Below are 24,221 nucleotides of genomic sequence, written 5' to 3' on the forward strand. Positions count from 1 at the left end.
GTGGTTTTTCGGAGCTGTAAAGTCGTGTATGCTTGTTAGCGCTGGACTGACTGCCTGATGCTTGATAGCGTTAATTATTTATATCATTTTAAAATTAGCTTGCCCTATCAAATCGATTGCTCCCATCGTTAATAATCGAATAAGACGATCGTCGTTCCCCTCTATTCGTACAATCGCCCAACAACGCATTGGTTTCGATTTCACTGGAACTGGAATGATTTGTAGCCGGCTCACGTACAGGCTGGCTGCGTGCTGGACCTAATGGCCGAAAGCTACTCACCCGAAAGCACAAAAACCGGGAAGCAAAGCAAATCGGATAATAACTGCCTCGTTTAATCGCTTAATATTCGAAGGTGTTCCCTCACGCATACATACACACACTGCTCGTTCGGCTTCGTTCGACCTTAGTAAGTACGCCAAAACTTGGCATCAAGGGTGATTGATATGGCACTCTACCATGACCATGAAAATGTATGCACATTGGGTCAATCGACAGAATCGTTCGGTTTTGTCATCGAAGGACTGTCTGACTTAACCACATACACCTACAGAAGTTCGAGAAACTACTAGGAACTGTGGTGGCAACTGGGAAAGATGACTCCTACACTCCTAATTTGGCGTAGGTTGTGCCTGAACACGACCTCCAGGTAGCCGTGGTAGACGAGGTTAATAACACGACCGATTGATGATTGGTCAGTGGTGTTGTGTAAGGGCAGATCTAGTGTAATCTACGGCTATGTATTGACGCTTACAGCATAGGATTGCTTACAGGCATGGTCCTTGTGTATGATTTTATAACTCGTACGGATAAAATTTCTTCTTGCCCTGTGTAAACCGTAATTGGTAGTTACGTGTTTGTTTATCTCTTAGCAGCGCATCAGTCAATGGCACAGAAGCGTTTGATGGTTGTGGATCCTACTCACATTGGGGATTGGGGACAAAACTGTTCTGTAAGGGGGATGTAATTTCGATGCCAAGTAACGGAACGTTGTTCTATTTCAGCCTGGGTGGCTGAAGCCCGAATCTTCGAACTCTGCAGGATCTACACTTTGAACATTTTTGAGTAGGATGTTTCGGAAGTAAATAGTAAATATTGTGCTCTATAATATTTCCTGGTTAATTTTATTATTTCAGTGGTTTGTATTTTTTTAAATAAAAAGCTTTTTGAGTTGGATTTTGGTCTTACTTTTGCCCATAAACATTCTGTTGCATACTTTACGGCGCTCAAAACTTTCAAACCGATGTTAGTAATGAGATGATCGATCGATGAAAGATTTACCCAACACCACTTATAATGTTTCAGGATCCACTATAATAATTTGTCTTCCATACAAGACCCAAGACCCCGACCTAGACCAAGCTACGATGGGAATGGTTGGAATAGAGCAATATCACCAGCCATCCCAAATGGCTGGTGATATCCCCAAACTCATCGAAAAAAATTCCACAAAAATGGACGACACGGAATGGTGATGTGCCGATGCTGCTGCTGCCTCTTTACCATGGTGACCGCCAAAGCAGTTTCCGATTACAACCCCCAAAGGTTCCGAAAATTGGCTCGAAAATAGGCGCGTCACCACCGCTACCATGCGTACCGGCCTGCAGTAGGTGCCATCATCACCTGCAGTCAACGACCCTGACGGGCGCAGCGTGAAATCATCCCGCCCGATACGGTACCGCTCTGCAGATTCCAATGCTTTGTGGCTAGAAAATTTGTCTGAACGAGACTTGGGCGTTGATATGTGGAGAGGGGCGTATTTTGGCAGTTGCTTAAATGCTGGAGCAATTATTTTCCTTGCTGTGCCAAATCACGAGAGTGGATTTCGGAAGGGAGTAGTTCCGATTTTAGTTGCGTAGTAGGTGTGCCAGTAATTTTGGTGTGCAATTACGCTCAATAAGCTTCTTGAAAAGTACTTAAATTTATTTGTAGACGTCTGGAAAATAAAGCTAGCAGAAAGGAGCGTCTTAAGGACATTCTCATCACTATAATAATAAGGCGGGTAATTTAGGTACAAATTAATCTGGAGGTAAGGTCTCATATCTTCTCAGGATATGTATTTTTCCTTATCACAAACGCAACAAAACAAACATCTTCGTAATGTGGATAGTCACGTTGTGCAAAACGGAAGTATAACCCACCTCGCTAGCCCCGAAGAAACGGAGGAAAACAAAATCGAACATAATTGTGTTGTGTCTACTACTCAAACCACAGTTAAAATAGAGATGTCCTACCAAAACGTTTTGCGGCATGATTGCTCGACAGACAGCGTACTAGCGCCATAGTCGCCCTCAGCCGCTTGTTTTGCTCTCTGGTTTTATTTGTTGATCGCCTGAAGGGACATTGTAGTGAGCATGATAATCTTATGAACGCTTAAAAGTTGCTCATTTCTTTCCATGCAAGACAATCCTGCTCCCGTGCTCCTCCTCACTAAAGGTGCAGTTTCTTTCCAATTTTCCCAATCACAACCATTTACCAGCAAGTCGCAAGGCTCTCGTCACATGTTTTCGCAGATGTTTAGTGGCGGTATGACTCGGCCACATAGGCAGTCTCGGTCACAAAGCCGCGTTACCGACGGCAACAGTGTACGGCAGGCGTAACCGCACAACAACCCAACTTTACACGTTTCAGTAGCAATGCTTGTAAGGAAGAAAAAACCTTCCTTCCGTACGATGTCTTGAAGGATATGTCCGGTGCACGGGTTTTACCACCGTTGAACCGATTGTGCAACCGAGTTATGGGTGTGTGTGTGTGCGTTGATATGGGCGTACAAAGGATATCGGTCGGTTAGGGCGAATTTCTGGCAAAAGGATTGCTAGCACGACCGAAGAAAACTGATCACGCAACTTTGGGGTGTAATTGAATGTCCTTATAATATACGGTCCAATACAATACGGATACTATAACAGCCTTCCCAGTGCTTTCTCAGATATTGTGCTGTTGAAGCGTATTCTACTAACCGCATAAAAATAACCGCTCAAAGATGTGTTTTAATTGGTAAGCAAAAAACCCATCTCGTTCAAGAGATAGTCCGCTCGTCTGTGTATTTATCAATGAAATAGTATAATCACTATGCAAGTAGGCAGTAACCGCTCGCTGGAAACAACCTTCAGGGCACGAGGCTACCGACCGAAACCGCGTGTTGTGCCACGAACAGTGTAACATCGTCTAAAACGTGGTCAATGGAAGACCGTCTTCTCCCCTTTTCGTTACACGTTTTACTCCACCGTGCGCGTCTCCCACACTTTCCGGCGTTTTATCCGACGTAGGCGTTATCATTGAAAACACAACGATACAGTGCCTTACCCATCGGAATGTCGAACTAGCGCTTGCTAGGGGTGTTGTTTTTGTTTTGTGATTTTTCTATTCCATCTCCGCTCGAATGTCTCGAGGCTACTAGCCTTCGATAATGATGGCGATGCAGCCAACAGCCATACAAAGTTGTTGTTTTAAGATTATTTTTCCTCCCCGTATCCTTGCCGTATCTGGTGCTGGGAGCTTCGGGTAGGACCATACAACAGCAACAACAAAAAACCCAAAAACAGCATACACAAACATATCAGTCAATTTGATGCGCCGTGTTGTACTAAAAATAGCACCCCGATCAGCCGATACTCTGCTGGTGAGCTGCTTATTCCGTCTTTGGATTTTCCAAGGTTTTAATGTTTGCTTGTTTTTTTTTTTGTTTTTGCCCTATCCAAAAGGAGATGATGATACACAAAAAGCATCAACAACGAGAGGAAAAATAACAACACCATTACCGTTTGCTTCGTGGGGAGTTTCCATGTAGGAGAAAACAGAAAACAAAACTAGTGAAACTAAATAGGAATTCGCCCTTCGAGACTTGACAAACGACAGTCAACTTGCAGTTGCTTGTCGTCCTTAAACGATTTTGGTTTTTTTCTGGCAGGGGAAAGTTGACCTTTTTTCATACATCGAGGGGCTTTCCTTCCTTGATTTTATGCTAGTATCATGTAATTGAATTATAGCATTTTATGATAAAGATTCCAATTTACGTTGACACTTTCGTACGTTAAAATTGCTTCCTGCTTCTGCGGAATTCCACTGTAATATGATCAAACGATGTGCAAAAATCGGTGCGGTCATACAATATTTACTGTATCGTACACTTTTCCCCCCTGCACTATTTTGACGTTCCTTGCTCATACAGCCACAATACATCGTACGATAAACAAACCTCACCCGAACGGAAAACCATGCCACCAATTTGTCAACAATTTAATCATGTTTACCGAAAACGTTCCAACTCCGTACGAAACAGTTGGGGGTTTCCTGAACAACATTTCGACAAACTTTGTGTGTCGTTTCCCCCCCCCCCCCCCCCACAACTCGGAACCGATACGTGAGTAAAAAGGTCAGTCAGTGGTAGCATCTGCCAGCCACACTGCCACCATTACTGACCATCTAATAGAAATTAGACCTTTCTAGAAACACTCCAACCCGGTAAATCAAATCGATTCTAGACTAATCATTAAATTTTTCCTAACCCCATCATTTCGTCGTGGTAAGTGGTCTGAATCACGTCACGACCACCATCAACACCAATCTGGGTACCTTCTTAAGACACCCTCAGCACCAAACCTGCAAAAGGGCTGGCTGATGTTTAGGGGAAAGAAAATGTTATCTTACTAGATATGATTTATTGATGAGGCACAGCTTAATCTCGACTCGATGTTACTGTGTCGCTAAAGTGCCTTTTTGCTAAAAATAAGCAGCAATGATTATTAGATTTCACTTTACAGTTTGGGTTGGTGTAAAAGTTGGCGCGCTGATGTAGGTGGCCAAAACACCAGTGGTGAAATCTTTTGATCTACCAGAAAAGAAATGGTAGGCGCCTAAAGGTATGCAAATTATCTTTTACATAAATTTTCAATAGCTTCTCTTAATGATTAGATTGTCTACTTATAACTTATGGTTTCCGTTCACAGGAGGTTCCCTAGTCCTAGTCCTGATCGGTGAAGCTCTTCTCTCCGGCGGGGCCTCCCCTGGTCGGTGAGGACCTCTGGTCGGTAAGGCAATCTCTGGTCGATGAAACCCCCCTGGTCGGTCTGAGCATATCTGCTCGGCGAGGATCCAAGGCGATCTTTAAGGATGTGGCGGATGGTGATGTCTGCTAAACAGAAGAATTTGTTAGACGGGTATAACCAATCCGAAAGCGCGAAATAATTCGTTGATTGCGGCTGCAATCGGAATATTTCCATGATGAGATGTTGTGCTAAATGGAGCGGAGTTTTGTGGTGAGGTCTAGGTTGTGCCAGACAGAGGCAGATCTTCTTATAAGCGCACTGAGCGGCCGTGTGGGGGTCCGATTCTTTTGTTCAAATCCCATCCAGACCGTTCCCCCGTAGTGAGGGCTGACTACTCAATTACGTGATATCAACAAGTTTAGTAAGCTACTAATAGAAGAAGTGTCTACGAGAAAAGCTTTTGTAGACAAAATATGGAATTAGTTTCCATCACCAAGCTTTCGCTATTACAGCAAGTATTTTTGCTGGAAAATTATTTCTGTATCCTTACACGTTACTCACCGTCGCCGGCGCCGGCTTATTATCAGATAAGGATGGCATTTATTTCACAATACAAGCTCACTTTTGCTCTTACCCAACGCACCTGATTGAAAATACATTCAAAAGCTTTCTCAATGGATGGATCGCACCATAACAAAGTGCCCTTTACGGAACGGGAAACTCCATCAACATTAACAGTCGACGTCCATCGCCCGTCTGCACGGCACAGGTGTGCGTCTACGCGATACAAAATCCACTCTCTCAGGTACAGGCGCATCCGTCTGTCATGTTAATTTAATTACAGCACAGCACGGCAGTTCGTTCTGGTGTCGCACAGCGTGGCGACATTACCCGTTCCGATGGAGCTCGTATCACAGCTTTAAAAGTCACCGTCAACAATGCTTGAGACACGGTCGCTTCCGATCGGACGCGCAATTTCCAGTGTGACCGTTTATGCTTCCCTTCGACTTTGTTGACCACACGGCGTCGACGTCATACATTTTTTTTTATTTAAACACAGTTTCCTTGTCACTGTTTCCCTTTTTTTGACATGGGTTCACTGGTTTATTTTTACAAACCGAAATCTTCCACTCTAAAATCTCTTTCTCGAAGGAATCCAACCAAAAAAAAAAAAGCTTACCATAGCTTGCCGTAACGTAAATTCTATGCCATTTTCAGCTTTGCATGGCCCGGTCACGATGATGGAGAATGTTTACCTTCTAGTTTTGCGACGTAAAAGCACGAGAAAGGCATGAACGATATTGCGTTACGGACGGTCATATTTTCGGATCAAAATATTGAAATTGGGCAGTCTATTTTTAGCTATGGTAAGAAAAACTCCTGGCATGGAGTTCTGTAGCGCACCGATCCCCATGTACGGAGGGATGACGGATGCTTGAAACCAGCTAGAATGACAGACAGATTTTATTCCTGTTCTGCTTCATTTCCTCTCCGTACATGGTGGTGTTGTTTTGTTTCACTCCTTAGCTGATATGATATTTTCACTTTCTGCACGGTTTTGTTATCGAGCGGAAATTTGAGAGAGAAAAAAAACTCCCACATCCCATTACATTTGGTATCGATCGTCTACAATAGATAGGTCGGGGCTTTCGGTTATCAATTTCATTTTCGAACGTTGCCAATTAGATGTTTGATTCGTGATGGAAGAAATTGTGTTCACTTCGCATCGTTTATTTTTCACTTTCCTATTATAAAACTCTTCGATGTAACGACACGGCAGGGCAAGACTTAAGGTTGACGTGAGCTTCTCTTTTTCTGTTGCCTTTTCCGTTCTTCTCCATTTCCCTAACACGATTCGTCAACGTTCATTTGCGTCGTTATTTGCATTTAGTGTCTCGTTTTTGTGTTTTTTCTTTCTTTCTTCATCTGTTGCCTTTGCTGAGTCCACCGGGCACGCATCGTCATCGACGTGGTTACTTTCCGGATATAGTGCGTGTTTTTGTGTTTTGTGCTTCGCAGAAAGTAGGAAAAGTTCGGCTGGACACGCTTGTTGTGGTTTGTTTTTCCTTTCCTTTTTTGCGTGATGTTGTTACGCGGAAAATGACGACAAACTTATAGTCTGGTGTAATGAAGAAGCGACCCCGGATACTGGCTAGATAAGCAAATTTTGTTTTGTTACTGTAATTGTTTTTTTTTTCCAACGATGACTTGTTTTGGGTGGACTTGTTTTTCTCTCTTCTCTATCCGTCTTACCCACAGTATTTTAGTTTCCCATTCTTACCAACTCAACAGTCATGAGCAACCTACAACTCAAGGGGAATAAAGTTCACCGTTGACATTACGCTGCGGTGTACGAGCGAACGAATGTCGCACACATTTTTGCGTTTTGTCATATCGAGCACTTCCGATTTGCGTCACTAACAACCGCTAAATCGTGACCGTGAAGCGTAATGTTGGGATAAACATTTTATCTCGCCAGCTTGATCTCGTAGCAGGATCTGGCGAAGGCTCCAATGTTCCAGGTGGTACGGTGAATTGGGTACTACATTGACCATCATCCTATTGCGTCGTGCACTTCAGGGTCACTTCAACAATTAGGCTCGTTAGAGGGATGAAGCTAAGTTTATTTTCATACCGCAGTATGTTTTGCTGGGTAAAGAGAAGTTATGAAACTTTTCTCCAATTACCTGACGTTGTCTGTATATGTGTGATATTATAATCCGAGGCGGTTAAGAGATTTTGTTATTCAATTTAAGGATCGACTTCTGAAGCAGGTTGCTGTTGTTATTTTTTTTTTTTTTTGTTTCGTCGAAATGCGTTGATTAGCCCAATTAAATTTAATTTTCGACACTGGACATGATTTCGTTTACTAGTTTGGGAAAGTTTTTCGAACGAACAAACCCATCCCCCATAATCACATTTTGACACCGAATGGTTGTTTGGACTTTGGTGGCAAATAGTACAAAGTAAGAATTTCATATGAGCATAGAAAAGGTGCTTAACGGTATGCAGTTATTGTGACATATTCGGCTTTATTTCTTGCATGATTCTTTTACTGATATTTCAACTGCTTTTAAACCCTACTGATGTAATAGTATTTTATAAAAATGTTTTCGTTTTGATCAATCACACTTGAAACAAGAGGAAAATCAACATGATCAGTTCGTTCTTGGTGTAAAATCGGCTTACAGTTTGTTCTAACAATGCGCACTCTTTTAGTTTTGATTGGATGAATGCTATTTATATTTCTATAGAACAAAATAACTTGTAGATTCATTTTAACGATAAGCTAGCTTATTGACGATAAGCAAGTGGCATGAGCAATATAAACGAGGTCAAGAAAAGAATACATCAAACATTAACGATCATTAATTATGAGCTTCATCTGTTTATTCAGTACTCTCTCACTCGCCTGGAAGGTATGCAATCCGTACTACACATTTCTCAATGTTACACGTTTTTTAGGATAATTATTATCTTATTGAGGAAAAGTAGTCCCACAAGCTGAACATTTGTGTAAAATATGAATCGAATAGCTACGCTTTTCATGCGATGAAATTAGGACATTACAAACATAAATCAGGGTATTGACATGTAGCTCTATTTTGTTTATATTCTTGTGATAAAGAGCCAAACATAGCAATACGGTCAGGCCGATCCATCGGTATAAAAAAAAAAAACTATCTAAACAAAATTTTATGCTACACATTATTCTTCAAAATTTCGAAAGTTAAGGACGCCACACTAAAGAGCTCTCCATGGCAGAGATTGTCACAGAGGAGAGAAGCCGCAAAGGCATAAATAATCGATGATGCTAAAAATGCTCTAGCCATTAATTAAGCATTTGTTTACTCAATAAACCTAGTTCCAGATGTCTCAAGAACATACCAATGGTTTTTTGTCCCATCATAAAATGGGTGAGTCATTCGTAGAAAGATTGAAAAAATAAAACAAAACTTAAGTTCAATTTCGGACAGGAATACTTCTCAAAAACCATTCAACAAAAAAGCTTCAGTATGTTTGAATTATTATTTTAATATTTATTTACAAAATCGATCCCGAACCACTCCTACTCAGCTAGGATTTCTAGAGGCAAATATGATTCATCGTCTTTAAACTACTAAACTCTTAATGTTGCGATAGTTCTTAATGCGTAATATAACGTGACCTCTTCCACTTCACTGCACTTGCAGACATTGGCATCCATTTATGGCATTCACTTCATTTAAGTGTCTTGTGTTTTGATTACTAGAACGCGGAAAGATCATCATCATCATCATCATAAGAGAGTTTTTTCATACTAGATTAGCTTCTTCTCAATCGTCATGATGCCGCTACACTATCTCAATCGATCGAGTTGAATAATTGCACTTTTTTTATCGCAAATAGTAATAAAGGTCGGTTGGCCGATCGGCTAGTACAAGTGTCCTTCGAGCGTTTCCTTTGTTGTGGACACAAATGTAGGGCAGTTTGTAGTGCGTGTCCTTCGTGGCTATCTAACCCCGTTTCTTCGGTCAGTTTCCTCTTTTGCCTTCTACTTCTACTACTATTCGAGTTCTTATTTTGTGCTAAGGTACGTCACGTTTTTCATATAGAATTTTTCATCACTGCATACTAAGCGATAGCTTCGGCAGAGGAAGTAAACACTACGTCACTATTAATTTAGAAAACTTATGTATCTGTTCCCAATTGTTGCGCGGTTTTTGTGTGTGTGTGTGAGAATCGGTATACTCTCTCCTCGTAGTATGCTTAGCTTTTTGTTCAGTTCTTTTGTTGTGTTGGTGCCTGCTTAGTAAACGGCACAGCAATGATATGGTGTTTCTGCATGGCTGCAACGATCGCCACTCCCTCTAACGTCCATAGTAGCTACAGCAGATGGACGATCGTGGTACTCGCTGCGTCGGTAAACCGGATATCCCTCGCAGATAGGTATAAGACACAGGCCGTCGCAATATCTTCTTCGGTGGCGGTTTACTCGACTCCTTGCTTATCCGCTCACCACCATTCCCAGACGATCCATTGTTGGCACTGTTGGTGCTGAACAGTGAACACTTCGACTCGGCCCTTGACTCACGGCCCTTCATGTGGATCAAATTGTTCACTGAGCTGTTACTGCACGATAGGGATCGCGAGCGTATCGGTGCATTGATGGCAAGACTCTCGAGCAATCGTAACACCGACGATCGTCTTGACTTACGCCGATTTTCCTTCGCCCCTTCCACACTACCCGGACCACCTTCATCGCCTCCATCGTCGGCCCCTTCATCACCACCACGTTTCGGACCTCCACTAACACCCGAATCACTGGACGCACTGGACAGCACTAGATTCGAGAGCTGTAGCTGTAGTTTCCGTTCCTTGTGCCCTTTGCCAGTTGGCTGGTCCCGTTCACGATCACTGATCGATGAGCAGGAATCGACGGATGAACTGCGCGAGTCCTCATCCCCCTGCACACCCAACTGATCCAGCTCGTCATCGTTCGACTTGAGACTAATCTTGCGATAGACACTCTTGAAGAAGCTGAACGATTTCTCCTTGCCCGGCGATACGGACGCCGACATTGGCGAGACACTGCGTGTTGAAGGCGTCGGTATGTCGATGTAGTAACCGTCCATCGGTTCGGGTGTACTGCTTTCTGCGTGGCGTCTGTGACGTCCCGTGCCCGAAACCGACAGTCCACCATTGCTGCCCGTGTCCAGCTTGTCCAGCGTCATCATCATCACGATTCGATTTTCACCAAAGCACAAACACTACGCTTCAAACTTCTTCTCAGTCTCTATTCTACGGATTCTCTCCTTTGGTTGGTAGTCCTTGCAGGAAAGCTTGGCTTGCCGTTAACTGCACATAAACGCTTTGTCACACTCTTCAAGTGAATGACACTTTCAGTTCGTTTGTTCTTCACTATCGTATCTATTTTTCAACTTGTTTTTCTTTTCTTGCTGTTTGTTTTCCAAGCACACACAAATGGCTTTTCGCGTAAAAGCTCACACGCTTCTTCTCTCGGTAAGCTCGAGTTCAACTGTTGCAAACAACTGATGAAAAGTTTAGAGCAGTATGGTCGTCTTATATAGAGTTTTCCACCGGCCGATCCTACCATGCCCAATGCCAGAAACCCGAACAGCATCCGAACACACCCGAGCCAGATCGGCCAGAGTGGATGCTGTGGACCGAGCGTACCAAAGTGAGAGTGAAAGCACATATGGCTTCGGAAGGAAAAACTTTCTCCCGCACCCGAATGGACGATGCTGACGTTCGTGTGCTGGCTGATCACGCGGACCGTCGAAGAAGTTTTGAGATTGGAAAAGTAAAGCACAAAGCAGGAAACAGTGGAGAAAAATAAACAACAAGGACACCGCAGTATGGCTTCTCTGTAAGGAGAAGAGAAACGCCGAAGTTTAACCGACGAGCAATGCGAAATCTCGGTTTGTAGCAAATCTGTGTAGCGTAGAAAAGGATTGTTGTTGTGTGCATTGCAACGCATCTGATGCAATTATGAACAAAATGTAATTTAACTAGTGGTGTGTGTCAATCATTGAATTAAAGCAGATTAACGTATGAGCAACGCACGGAGCACGAGCTTTGAGAATAAATATAGCGCCTGAAGATATGCAATTCTGCGCTGTATTGTTACGCTGTAAACAATGTGTTGCATACCTTTAGGCGCGCGCTGTGTACATCATTCATCTAATTTTTAAACCACTCTTTTTTCCTCAACAAAATGCCGCAAAAAGCAGCCGGTAACCTATTTTGACAAATATAGCTCGTTGTACCGGTTCCTGTGGCTTTCTAACTAGCAGTGCCTATGCATCCCGCTGCTTTAAAGTAAAGCCGACAAATATAAGATAATGATAGAAGTTTTCTGTGTTGCTGTATCATGTCTATGCTCAGCGTGCCTCACGTCACATTGAAATCATGATGCCGTGATTATTTGTAAACCCTTCCACCATCGGTTCCCCGCAGAAGGATAATCAGTTTCCCCTTTCTCTCTCTCTCTCTATCCCTTTTTGAAGGCAAATTATTATTCCAACTGAGAGGATGTAAGGAAGAACGCGAAAACGCATCGCTTGTTTCGAAGCAATCATCATTCATCGTTGCGTAATGAGTACGATTGACCTAATTTTCATCGTAAAAAATAAATCATCAACCCTCCCAGAAAGTGATAAATGGTACCAGCCAAACGGGGTGATTTAGATTGGGGTGGACGTGAAAAAAAACCCTTGCTTAAAGTTACCAAGAGAATGCCAAATTCAGAACAACGTTTTCTGTCTTTAAATAGTGTATAATTATATTTGGCGAAAACAACTTTTGCGAAAGGAGGTCATTCGTGTTTTGCTAAACTTAGTTACAGACAAACGTTGGGTGGTTATAATTGTGCAATTTTGCTTGGAGTTTGAACACATGATACACATCCGAATAAACCTTTCTTTTCAAGTGTTTTCATTGAAAAAAGGGCAGGATATAGTCAATTTGGTGAAACAATTTTTGATACACTATACTATTGAATAGCATATTATTGAATACTATTGAAGAGCATATTTCAACAATTTTTTAAATCATACTTTTGAAGACCAGCTAGTCATTTTACGATTAAATATAGAACTCCTGGGAATAAGGTCCTAGAGTGGCTAGGCCACTAAAGCTTGATCAAGACAATTAGTAAAATTATTCCGTTACCACACTTGAACGATGTTCGTCGTATGGTTCCTTGGATAATCATGTTGAAAAACAAAATGATAACTCCCATAGAAGACCTGAAATGTTGGGACCACAACCTTCTCAACCTTCTTGAAGAGTTCGTCACACTGTCAAGGAAAAACCTCGGTGCTTCCAATACTCTAGAAAGGGTATTCTACTTCAGATTCCTATGATCGCTGGGACGCTTTCGTAAACGAAGCGCTAGAAGCACTGGGCTTTACCCAACAGTCCCGCGGATGAAATGCAACGTGGGTTTCAAGAAGTCTAGTAAGCCATTAGATGGCCGATATGACATAGCTAGCAAGTCGCTACTAACCAAGTCAATACCAACTTAAAGTTTATGCACATTAAGATCACATCCGGAAAGTGTAATTTTGTATGCTTCCGATATTGACTGACCAATATCTGTTCATTTTGGACACTGTATAGCTCTTGCAAGACAAAAATATCTCCTCAGAGAACACAAATCTGTTGTTCGGCGTGCCGCGGAAATATGGTTTAACTTTGTCCAAAATCTTCTTCATTCTAACATCCGTTACCACGTGATCCTTGCGTTTCTTGTGCCTTCTCTTCTCTTGTAGATTATTCGTTATGATGGGTCTGTACCAGTTCCAATCAACACAACCAGTTCAGCAGCAATGGGTGGTATGGTTAAAATCCCGCTTCATCCCGTACGATTTTTGATAACCAAAATATCACCTCATGCATACTTTCAGGCATTATTATACTAACGGCTTAATCCTGCCATATGCTAGCAACATTTTACAAATTGTAATAGTGTATTTAGGCTGTTTTTTCACTTAATCGCTGTAACACTTTTTGTTGGTGTAACAATCACTATAACACACATTCACCACTCCTCTCTCGTAACATACATGTGCTAAGCCACAACGTGACTTCCAATGACGCCTTGCTACTACGGGGCGTGATAAAAACAATGGTCCACTAGGTGGGTCTTTTTCTCTTTACTAACAAACAAAAGCCAGTTTCATCTGTCCCCAGGTTATTTGTTCCCCAATGTTTCATTCATCAAAACTTCCCCGCTCAAACAGAACCACGTCAAGCTGAACCACCAGCAAGAAAGGTACAGCATAAATTTGCACCCGTTTCCGTTCCGGGGGAAAACGTTTGCCCTTTTGAATGGGTCATGTGATTCCATTATATAATTAAAATTGTAACTCGCAAGTACGTCAAACACTACCTACGGTAGTGTGTTTTATCCAAAAGCCTGCTCCGCTGGCAAGTTTCCCCGATCAAATATTAAAAGTCTGCCCGGGAATAGTGCCCTTATCACACCTCCTTTGCGGGGATGCTTTACTGGTGGAGCTGAATGGTGGAAAAACTTTTCGATCACACCAAAGGCGTTTCGCAAGTTTCCCGGTGTATATTCCGTCGATCGTTGGTGAGAAAGGGACCATTCTCACGTGCACATTCGGCTCACGTGGACACTCAAAGTGGAAGCCAACGAGGTACTGGTAGCAGGGACTTAATAGGACGTATAAGCTATAGGCAAAAACGATTGATTTTGTACCGTCAGCGGAAAATAGGGAAAAATTAGCACCTCACGAGGTAACGAAGCAAGTGGAAACCGTGACATGGTTAAACATGGCACCGAAATGGGAGAAACCATATTTAGTTATATTTATTTTTCAGCCTTAATTTCCTAACCATACTCTGCCATATGTATGCCATACTCTTGATGTTAATACACAAAATCCGACAGAACTGCAACAGGATTCTGATAGTACGGGATCGCTTGATATTCCGTCACGGTGTTAATCCCGGCCGATTGTGGCATCACTGCTTGGTACGAAAAGACGGGCGCAACACCAGTTGGTACAGCAACGGCCACTCCAGGCGATGCAGCAACACCGAAAGGAACGGCATACGTCACGGAAGGTGCTAGAACTGCTGCCGGTTTACAGTTCACCGCGGCCAACAGGCACAGGAAAATGAACTGAGGATTAGAAGTACAACGGATTAGCTTCGTACCGGCCGATTAACTGGTCCAAAACCTTCAACGTTACTTACACTTCTCATCGTGCTTCGAACGAGCGCCCACGGACCAATGACACGGTACAGTGTTGCAAGTGTTATGCCGTTGGCCTTACCCAGCGAATGCACTTTTTATAGCATTTCGCGTGGTGTTCGGTAAACATTGTCCGGCAACGTATCGGAACCGGGGAAGCGAATCAAATCGATGATAAATCATCAGAACCGGAGCTGTGCTCATCACTCACCACACACAGCACGCCGTGCAGAAGATGCTGTACAGGGCTTGTCTTCTGGGTGTATGTAAAAGTCGGCGCCAGTTCTTTTGCGCTCGCTTCGTGCTAGCTGGTGTCAGATAATTTTACCGATTATCATATCCAGGAGCAAGTTTCCCTCCCTCATCTTTCACCGGATAACCGTTGTTTACGCAACAATAATCAGACGCAAGCTGGTTGACATTGAACTAGGTCCGACCTCGACAACGTTGCATCGTACCGCAGCATGCCGCATCCGATCTGATCATATGATATGGTGCCCTCAATTATGACGAGGAAAAGAAAGGAGTGATGGACGATGGGTAGAGAAGACAATGTTGTTAACGTATCGGGAGGCTCGTTCCTGTACATTGACCCGCAATCGATGAGATGGCCCTTTTCGCGGCGTCGAACGTAAGCTGTGAGTAATGGGTAAAGCAAGGTAAGTAAGTGCGTTGCACCTAGGATGAAGTCAAGAAGAAAGGTACTGTATGTACAGTGTAATTAGTGTTACCACATAGAACCACATAGAAGTAGTTGCGTCTGGTAAGTTGCGTCTGGTTGACCAATAACAGTATAATCTTACAAGATAACATGAATTCTTAAATTATTTTTTATTACATTTTTGATAAATCGAAACGTTTTATTCAACTATCTAATTTTATGTAGTTTCTTTTTATTGTCTCATGTTTTGTTTCTTCTTTTTTATTGCTTTAGTTTTTCTCATGTGAGCATTCTATCGATTTGTTTTGTCTTGGTTTACGTGGTTTATTGATTAGTTTCAATTATTTATTTATTTCATTTCATATTATATTTGTTCGACTGTCCAAATTAAAAAAAATACTTTAATTCTACCTTCTAATTATACTTACAAAATAAAATCTTCTAAACAACAGAATTTGGAAGGACATAATGAATAACTCAAATAACAAACACAAAACTCTGATTGGAGACTATTAAATACTACAACAAATTTGAGTTCAGTCGACGGAATGTGACATAGGCAAAATGGACACCGAACAAGGAAAAAACATTAAATTGACGCTTACAGAGAAGGATGGTTAACGACTGCACCGGGAAGAAAAGAAATAATACAAGAAAAGAACAAAAAAAACATGTAACAATCATCCTGGTAAAGTAATGCCGAATTTATTAAATTTTTTTGTATGCGTTCTACTAATTGAACTTCAAATAATCAAAGAGCATTGAAATGAAGTACGAACATGGCTGCAGAATGAAAATTTAAGACAAAATGGATCCCTAATCTCGTGATACACATGATCAAATCAAGAACTACCCCAAGAACACAGTTGGTTGACACACGGTTGAGCCTAAGCCAGTCGATGATGACTAGGTCCTTCTGTCTTTGGAGCATTACAAAAATATCCACCAAACACCTAAGCATACTTGTGACTTCAGTCCTCATCTCCTTATTAAAAATACATAATCACACGATTTTGTAGGAATCCTCCACGTACACCGCTCCTCCCTGCTGTTTCTGTAATATTTAGTAATATTTTTTTCTTTCTTCATTGCTTCCTTGCCTAACAAACTTTTTGAATTAAGTCATTGTTATCAAAAATGTTAATAATCTATTCTTTGTAGTTAAAACACTGATCTAAAAACAATTTCGGGGAATTTAAAATTGTTTCGTGATAATCAAACCAAGAACGAACGGTTCAAAAAAACCACAGCCTATACTTTTGACCATTAAAATGAGATATGTTATTCGCCCACTGTGTCGAACATTGCTGTACTAAACTTAGTACAGCCGGTTTTTAGTACACCGGTTGCTTTCGATTTAAAACGGCGAAAAAAGCCTCATTCAGCACTTATCGCATTTCTAGGCTGTTGGTTGTACAAAATGAGTGAAAATACGGAAAGTGACGATGCAAACTCATCCGATTCAGGTACATTGTTTCATAAACAATTGCGCATTGTTAAACTAAATCGTATTTATCCTTTCCAGTTGCAAACTTTCAACCACAAACACTATCGCATCAGATGGTACTGTTCTTCTATCGCCGGCAAGCTATCGCACGGGATTCATGGGATATTTCGTTCTGGGAAATGTTCCGCACCAGCCATCCTGCGGTAGGATTGGATGCAAAAGCTCTCCGATCGCACTTTTTTCATGCAGTAATGCAAAAAGCTAGCGAACTTGAGGGTCTACCGTACGCGGTGACTCAGTACATTAATCCACTCTTCAACCGGATCCGTGAGGATGTGCTAGAGTTTCGGGATCTTGTCGAAGGAACCGATTACGTGTACAATCAAGACCCGAACGATGTACCGACAGTCAGCGATGGCAACACGATGCCACCGCTAAACTTACACCCAACCTGCCGCCGGGGAAATCGTGCTTCAACATCACGCTCTTCCAAGCGTTACATAGATCCAAGTCCTGAGCAGGTTAGAAACTTTGTCGCTGCGGAACTTAGCGAAATACTCTGGACGGAAGAGGAACGCAGCACACAGCGATCCTCGCTTAGCATTAGCGAGTGTCTGCTGCGGATGGCTCTGCTGACGAAGAAACAGATTCCGCTGATTAGCTGCATCGAACCTGGCATGGCGTGCTACGATCGTTTACGGAAAGCCGGTCTGGTTGAGGCGTGCGATGAGGATGATGGTGGCGACGGTCCACAGAGTGATACGGATGTATCTACACCACGATTTCAGCAAGCGGGTGCTGCCTCAACACCTATTGCGCAGACGACCCATCAGCAACTGTACAGCGAGAGTCCGGCAATTGGGAGTATCATCCGGAAGAAAAATTACGATTCAATTCTGAAGCACGTTCGTAGCAAGCCACGCAGAGGCGGTTTAAAGTGAGAGGTTTACTGTAGTTAGATTGTAGCAAGCATAGCTCCTCGATTGAGCCTGCGTATTGAATTCTTTAGTTCCTTTTTAATTAAACCGCCAACTCCAAGCCCAAATGAAATTGTATTAAATGAATTAAATAAAGGCACTCGTTAGCCAACTACAATTTGTTCACAGTTTAACGAACACAGTTCGCTGAGTTTATTCACAAAACCGAACGAAAAAGGGACGACCAGTTTTCAATCTCTTCGCTTCATAGTTTCGGCCTAAACTTCACGACCACGGGAGCATTGTGAGGTGATGCAATGGGGATGTGTGTATTAAGAACGATGAAAACTATTTCCCAATGAAGCTTCTCATGTATGGAAGAGGAAAAAACAACGTTGATGCTGCACTCCCGAAAGAGTAGTCGTGAGATGAGGACACACTCCTAGGACACTCCTTACACATTAAATTAGTCTTCAAGATGGATGGTTGAGCGGGGCGATCCCACACTACTACCGCTAGCAGCCAGGAAAATCGGTTGCTGCTTCTGGCTCCTGCCGAACACCTCCGCCGGTGGGATTTAGTTCACCTTCTTCGTCGATTTGCCCATCGCCTCATACTTCGACTTTGAGCTGTACCACATCGCGTAAGGGATGGCAAGGGACGGTAGCGTCAGGAACGCGAACGCTAGCCAATCCAGGTAGTGCGAGCTGAACTGCTTGTTGAACTGAGCTTCGGCTACAATAGCACCTTCACCCGGTTCGGAGCTGATCGAGAACTGAGGCTCTGTCGCATCTTCCGTTGCCATGTAGTTGACCTCGGCAGCGGTGAAGTTCAGATAGCCGTACGTTTTCGGCCGCACAACAACGATGTGCGTTACATTGGTCTGTGGTGCGATGCGATCAATCGAGGCAGACAGTTGTCCACCGACTACTTCAAACACTTCCGGATGGAATCCGTTGTCCACTGTGATCAAGAAGAAAAAAAAAACAGGTCAGCTAACATGCACTCGCTCCCGCAACTTACCGGCTTCCCGTACTTACCCAAGCGAACGTTCACGGCCGGTCCGGAACCAACATTATACAGTGTGTACTTCACAACGATATCCCGCGCTTCCACCAGATATTTGTTCAGGATGTGCTTGGAAACCAGCAACCGGGCCGTGTTTTCTTCGTTGGCCAATCCAAGTTGGCTGACGGCGAGCAGTGCCAGTAGAGCGTACAGGAAGCTTTTCATCGTTGCTATTTGGAACGGAAAACACTTTCGACTATCACACCTTTCACGTTCACGTTTGTGTCACTCACTACACTCGGTTGCAGTTTCAGTTTACTTACCAAGTTGTGCGATACTATCGGGAAAAACGGGCAAATGTTAATGCTTTCCTTCGTGCGGCACGAACGTACACGTTGGTGAGAAATAATGTTATGTTGGCATACCAATTTCACTGGCTAAGTTCCAACACATCGAACGAAGCGCACAGTGGTCGGCTGCGCATAATTTTGACGTTTGACGGTTTGACACCGCGTCAAGGGATTTGAATGCAAATGTCAGAGTTTGTGTTTATTTTGTGAAAAATTGCTAGAATTAGCCAACAAAGATTATGAAAATATTACTTTTGGGAAATCATACATTATTGAATTTTAGAATTGATAAAAATTGCACCATTTTATCAAACAAAGTATGACCGGTAAAATCTATTGACAGGTCGAGGTTCTTACAGCATCTTTGAAATTTCGCCTTTTTTTTGGTTACTCTAATTTTATTTTAGTATTCCCGCTTTATTTAAATTTCATTTTTCGTTAATACTATTTAAAATGGTAGTACATTTTGTTCGATTTCCGATAACAACTTTAAAACAAAACATTTCCCCACCTTCCTTCTACTTACCATGGCACGGCGTTTGTTATCATCCCGTCAAGAACAAACGCAAAGTTGATAAATTGTCTTCCTTCGACCTTGAGTGAAGGTGATTTCAAATAGAAAGGAGTTTTTCGGATCTCAGAAGCGACCGTGCTTCCCTGCTTATCTCCCGAACACAACTGGACGGAACGGGTCTTATTACTGTTGTTTCATACAGTCCATTTATTAGCTCGGAACCTCTCGATTAGTTGGCTTTACATCGTTGAAGCATTTGAAACTGATTTACCGTGCACTAGCAATCATCGGTTCTATCACCATCAACATGAGCCTTAAGATCGAAACTGTTGCAACCACCCCATTCGAGGGCCAAAAACCAGGTACCAGTGGTCTACGGAAGAAGGTAAGCATCCAGAACATCGAAGGCGATCTCCTCACACCGAAACGTACGATAAAATCGCACGCACACCTCCTAAAAATCCTTCCAGGTAAAAGTGTTCACCCAGAAAAACTATACCGAAAACTTTGTCCAATGCATTCTGGATGCCAACGGTTCTGCCCTGGCAGGTTCCACCCTCGTGCTCGGCGGCGATGGCCGTTACTTCTGCAAGGAAGCCTCCGAACTGATTGTACGGCTCTGTGCTGGTAACGGTGTGCGCAAGATTTTGCTCGGCCAAAACGGTATCCTTTCCACACCGGCCGTGTCCAGCTTAATCCGTCGCCACAAGGCACTGGGTGGAATTGTGCTAACCGCTTCCCATAATCCCGGCGGTCCGGAAAATGATTTCGGCATCAAGTTTAACTGTGAAAACGGTGGACCAGCTCCGGACGCGTTCACGAACAAAATCTACGCCCTGTCGGGTGAAATCAAGCAGTACAAAATAGCGCCCGTTTCGGTGGACGTTGGCGTAGTGGGTGTGACGAATGCTGAGGTAGACGGTAAACCGTTCACGGTCGAGGTGATTGACTCGGTGTCGGATTATGTGCTGCTGATGAAGGAAATCTTTGACTTTGAGCAGTTGAGCGGATTCGTGAGTGGGAAATCACGGCCCGGTGGCGCACCGCTCAAGATGCGTATCGATTCGATGAACGGTGTAACGGGTAGCTATGTGAACGAGATCTTCGTAAACTGTCTCGGTGCGTCGAAGGATGGTGTTGTCCATACGACACCACTGCCCGACTTTGGTGGACTGCATCCGGATCCGAATTTGACGTACGCCAAGGACCTGGTCGATACGGTTCGGGCAGGCGATTACGATATTGGAGCAGCGTTCGATGGGGATGGTGATCGTAACATGATTATCGGTCGTAAAGCGTTCTTCGTAACACCGAGCGATTCGTTGGCGGTGATCGCACACTATCTGGAGTGCATTCCGTACTTCAAGCGCAATGGTGTTCAGGGACTTGCACGCAGCATGCCGACCGCTTCGGCCGTTGATCGTGTTGCGGAAGCGCTGGGCAAGGAGATGTTTGAGGTACCGACCGGGTGGAAGTACTTTGGCAATCTGATGGATGCTGGCCGGCTGTGTCTGTGTGGCGAGGAAAGCTTCGGCACGGGATCTAATCATATCCGCGAGAAGGATGGTGTGTGGGCCGTACTGGCTTGGCTCTCGATCATGTCCCACACGGGCAAAAGCATTGAGGATATCTGTGTGGAGCACTGGAAGCGTTATGGACGCAACTATTTCACACGTTACGATTACGAGGAGTGTGACTTGGCACCGTGCAACGAGATGATGGAAACGCTCGAGAAAACCATCACCGATCCGGGCTTTGTGGGTAAAGAGTTGAGTGCCGGCGGCAAGACGTACAAGGTGAAGCTGGGCGACAACTTTAGCTACAACGATCCGATCGATAAGTCAGTATCGACCAAGCAAGGGCTGCGGATTGTGTTCACCGATGGTAGCCGCGTCGTAATGCGGCTCAGTGGTACGGGTAGTTCCGGTGCTACCGTGCGGCTGTACATCGATTCGTACGAGAAGGAGAACGTGCTGGGCAGTGCGTCGGAAATGCTGAAACCCTTGATTGATATTGCACTGGAAGTTTCCAAACTGCCTAGCTTCACTGGGCGTAATGCACCGACCGTTATTACGTAAATTGGGGTTTACTCTTGAACGGTGCAATAATAAGCTCGATAGGAACGTCAGTCACTAGTGGTGTGTGCATTTTTTTAGTCAATTTTCTCTCCTGGTTTGTGAAAAGTGGTGTTGTTTTCGTTACAACGGCAATTTTTTTTTTAATTGAATAGATTGTTAGGAAAGTAATGTGTGAATAAAGTTGATTTTGTTTTAAAATAATAAAGCGCAGGACCTTAACGGAAGACTGGTGAAAGAAACGGTTAGGAAAGTCATTAAACGGCGCCAAAAGCTGCTTATCACCTTGCATTGATAGTGCAAAACAAGGAAACGTGGCTCACTCAATAATGCGCTAATCTAATGCTGTAATTCCGGAACGATAGCATTTGTTTGATGGCACATGCACAGCAGAACTGATTGCAGCAAAGCAAAACAAAATGGACAAATACACGCCACTTAATCGCAAGTGCTTTATCACGTTTCTATCGCTCTATTAATAGTAAATAGTGAAGAAATTGTTTAGAAACATTGAATCCATTGTGGTAAGAGTGGATTTCATGTGTGCGTTGATTCTTTACGCCTAACAGTATGCAATTATTATTCTGAAAATACAATATTTATATTTTTATGCAACACATAAGAGAGAGGATACTTTTTTTACACTTTTGGGCACGTTATACAGCAAACAAGACTCTAAAATACGTCGACAGACTCATATTTAGCTAAAATGATGCAGCAAATGGTGGCTGATTTGTTTCCTCCAACCGTACCTGTCCTAGTTTCTATGTCCCACACACTTAATTAGGATACACCTTTTGTTGGAACAGCCAAAGAATGAGTGTTCTCTTCAAACATCAATGTACAACTACCCAACAAATTTAGTCTTATTGATCGTATAAATCCGTATATACCAACCAAATCACAGCTTATCACATCCCGTTCGTCATCAGCAATAATCAAGCCCCGATAGGACGTAGCCCTTTTGACCCCGCTTGAGCGTGATTATTTTATATCGACGCTTATCGACGATTTTGCGAACTAAGCTTGGATTGGGTAGGGGGAGGGTGCCAAAAATGATAAGTTTGATCTCGGGATTAAGAAACACACATGGAATTTTACACACGAAATGGTTAGGACGCTCAGATTAGGGCTCGACCAATGCAGACGGTGCGAAACATTTGAAGCAAACGTATCGTACGAGTATGTGGTAAAGGGATTGTGGGAATGTAAATACGTAGTTACTGGAAGGTGTTTAAGCTTCAAGGGAATTCCACCATGGACGAACTAAAGGATATTCTTCGCGAGTACGTCAAGCGAAACCAGATACTGGAGAGTTCGAATGAGCTGCTTCGTGAGAAATTGTTGGAGCAGGAAAAGTTGGTAAGCATTGTGGAACAGGAAGGAAAAGGAGTCTTTTGTTTCCTGATGCACTTCAAATTTCCTTTTCGCACAGCACAAGGTGTACATCGATGATTTGAACAATATGAAAGCATCGTTGGGAGGTCTACAGGATGCACTGATGAAGTGTCGCGCAAACATTCTAAGCCACGAGATGATGGATAAATCGAAAAACGTGTTTGGTAGCGCTCAAACCAAAACCGATCAAACAAACGGCAACACCATGGAGTTGGTTTCGTTGCAAGCACAGCTGGAAGTTTGTAAGAACGATTTAACTGAACAGCGTACCGCCTATGAGGAACTTTTGATTGAGAAAAACCGAATAACAGCCGAGATGCAGTCACTGTTGCAAAAGAATCACCAACTCTCGATGGATCACGCACAGAATAGGTACGATTGTTTCTTCTCACATTTTTCAATACTGGTCCTAAACGTACGTTACATGTTGTTTCACCTTGCAGCAGAATAAATCCGTCCTCACCACACCAAATCATCCGTGCGACGAAACCGGATGGTATGAAGCTGTACGGCACATCACCAGGCGTCTTTGAACGGCAGATCGAACCTTGCCCTCACTGCAACAACATGTTTGGAGATTTTCTTACACTGGAAACACATATCAAAGATTGTCCGGGGCTCGATTATTAATCGATATCGCGCCCGGCTCATACGATAACGCGACTGATTTTTGTTATTTGTTTTGCTATGCTGGTACCTTATTGTTTATCGCTTTTCCGACGACCTATCAATAAACTGGCCTCGTACGTATGGCACTCTCTGTTAAAAAAAACACTTAACGTACGTTTTTATCTTTAGCTATACTTTATTTATTGTAATGATGTTTTGTTATGTTGATGTTATGAGGACTGACTATCCAACTACGTGGTTTCGGCAAGTCTAGTAAGCCATTCGATGGCCAGCATGACCTTAGAAGATCATTAAGCCAAGAAGAAGAAGATTGTTGTTATAATCCAATAAAATTATCCGTTTTTTAGTATAAAAAGGTATTTTAAATGTTAAATGATTTTTGACTCGAGCATCAAGTATAGTTTGCAATTTGCATACATTTAGGCGCACAAAATTTAAACTCCAATCGACCACATTACTATATTAACCTTGTGCACTTGCTGATGCGTGGAAATTACATCGTAAATATAAT

General features: G+C 43.0%; 5 protein-coding genes across 5 annotated transcripts; 3 read left to right on the plus strand and 2 right to left on the minus strand.

Moving 5' to 3' along the window:
• Positions 1-9,827: 9,827 nt before the first annotated feature.
• Positions 9,828-10,721, minus strand: LOC126562740 (uncharacterized). The gene has a single exon (XM_050219317.1). The coding sequence runs from the start codon at positions 10,704-10,706 to the stop codon at positions 9,837-9,839; it is 870 nt and encodes a 289-aa protein (XP_050075274.1). The 5' UTR covers positions 10,707-10,721; the 3' UTR covers positions 9,828-9,836.
• Positions 10,722-16,791: 6,070 nt separating this feature from the next.
• Positions 16,792-17,759, plus strand: LOC126562712 (uncharacterized). Its single transcript, XM_050219279.1, has 2 exons — positions 16,792-16,837; positions 16,897-17,759. Exons 1-2 carry the CDS (start codon positions 16,792-16,794, stop codon positions 17,757-17,759), a joined length of 909 nt encoding a protein of 302 aa, XP_050075236.1.
• Positions 17,760-18,279: 520 nt separating this feature from the next.
• Positions 18,280-19,214, minus strand: LOC126563068 (translocon-associated protein subunit beta). The gene is made up of 3 exons (XM_050219677.1): positions 19,067-19,214; positions 18,776-18,973; positions 18,280-18,698 (listed from the first exon to the last, which is right to left on the minus strand). Exons 2-3 carry the CDS (start codon positions 18,966-18,968, stop codon positions 18,313-18,315), a joined length of 579 nt encoding a protein of 192 aa, XP_050075634.1. The 5' UTR covers positions 18,969-18,973; positions 19,067-19,214; the 3' UTR covers positions 18,280-18,312.
• Positions 19,215-19,861: 647 nt separating this feature from the next.
• LOC126561953 (phosphoglucomutase) lies at positions 19,862-21,711 on the plus strand. The gene is made up of 2 exons (XM_050218346.1): positions 19,862-19,992; positions 20,078-21,711. Exons 1-2 carry the CDS (start codon positions 19,915-19,917, stop codon positions 21,683-21,685), a joined length of 1,686 nt encoding a protein of 561 aa, XP_050074303.1. The 5' UTR covers positions 19,862-19,914; the 3' UTR covers positions 21,686-21,711.
• A 1,211-nt stretch (positions 21,712-22,922) lies between these two features.
• On the plus strand, positions 22,923-23,721 carry LOC126563686 (optineurin-like). Its single transcript, XM_050220330.1, has 3 exons — positions 22,923-23,044; positions 23,118-23,452; positions 23,524-23,721. The coding sequence occupies exons 1-3, from the start codon at positions 22,940-22,942 to the stop codon at positions 23,708-23,710; spliced, it is 627 nt and encodes a 208-aa protein (XP_050076287.1). The 5' UTR covers positions 22,923-22,939; the 3' UTR covers positions 23,711-23,721.
• Positions 23,722-24,221: the final 500 nt, after the last annotated feature.

The sequence above is a fragment of the Anopheles maculipalpis genome, chromosome 3RL (genome assembly GCF_943734695.1).
Source record: "Anopheles maculipalpis chromosome 3RL, idAnoMacuDA_375_x, whole genome shotgun sequence".
NCBI classification, from domain to species: domain Eukaryota; kingdom Metazoa; phylum Arthropoda; class Insecta; order Diptera; family Culicidae; genus Anopheles; species Anopheles maculipalpis.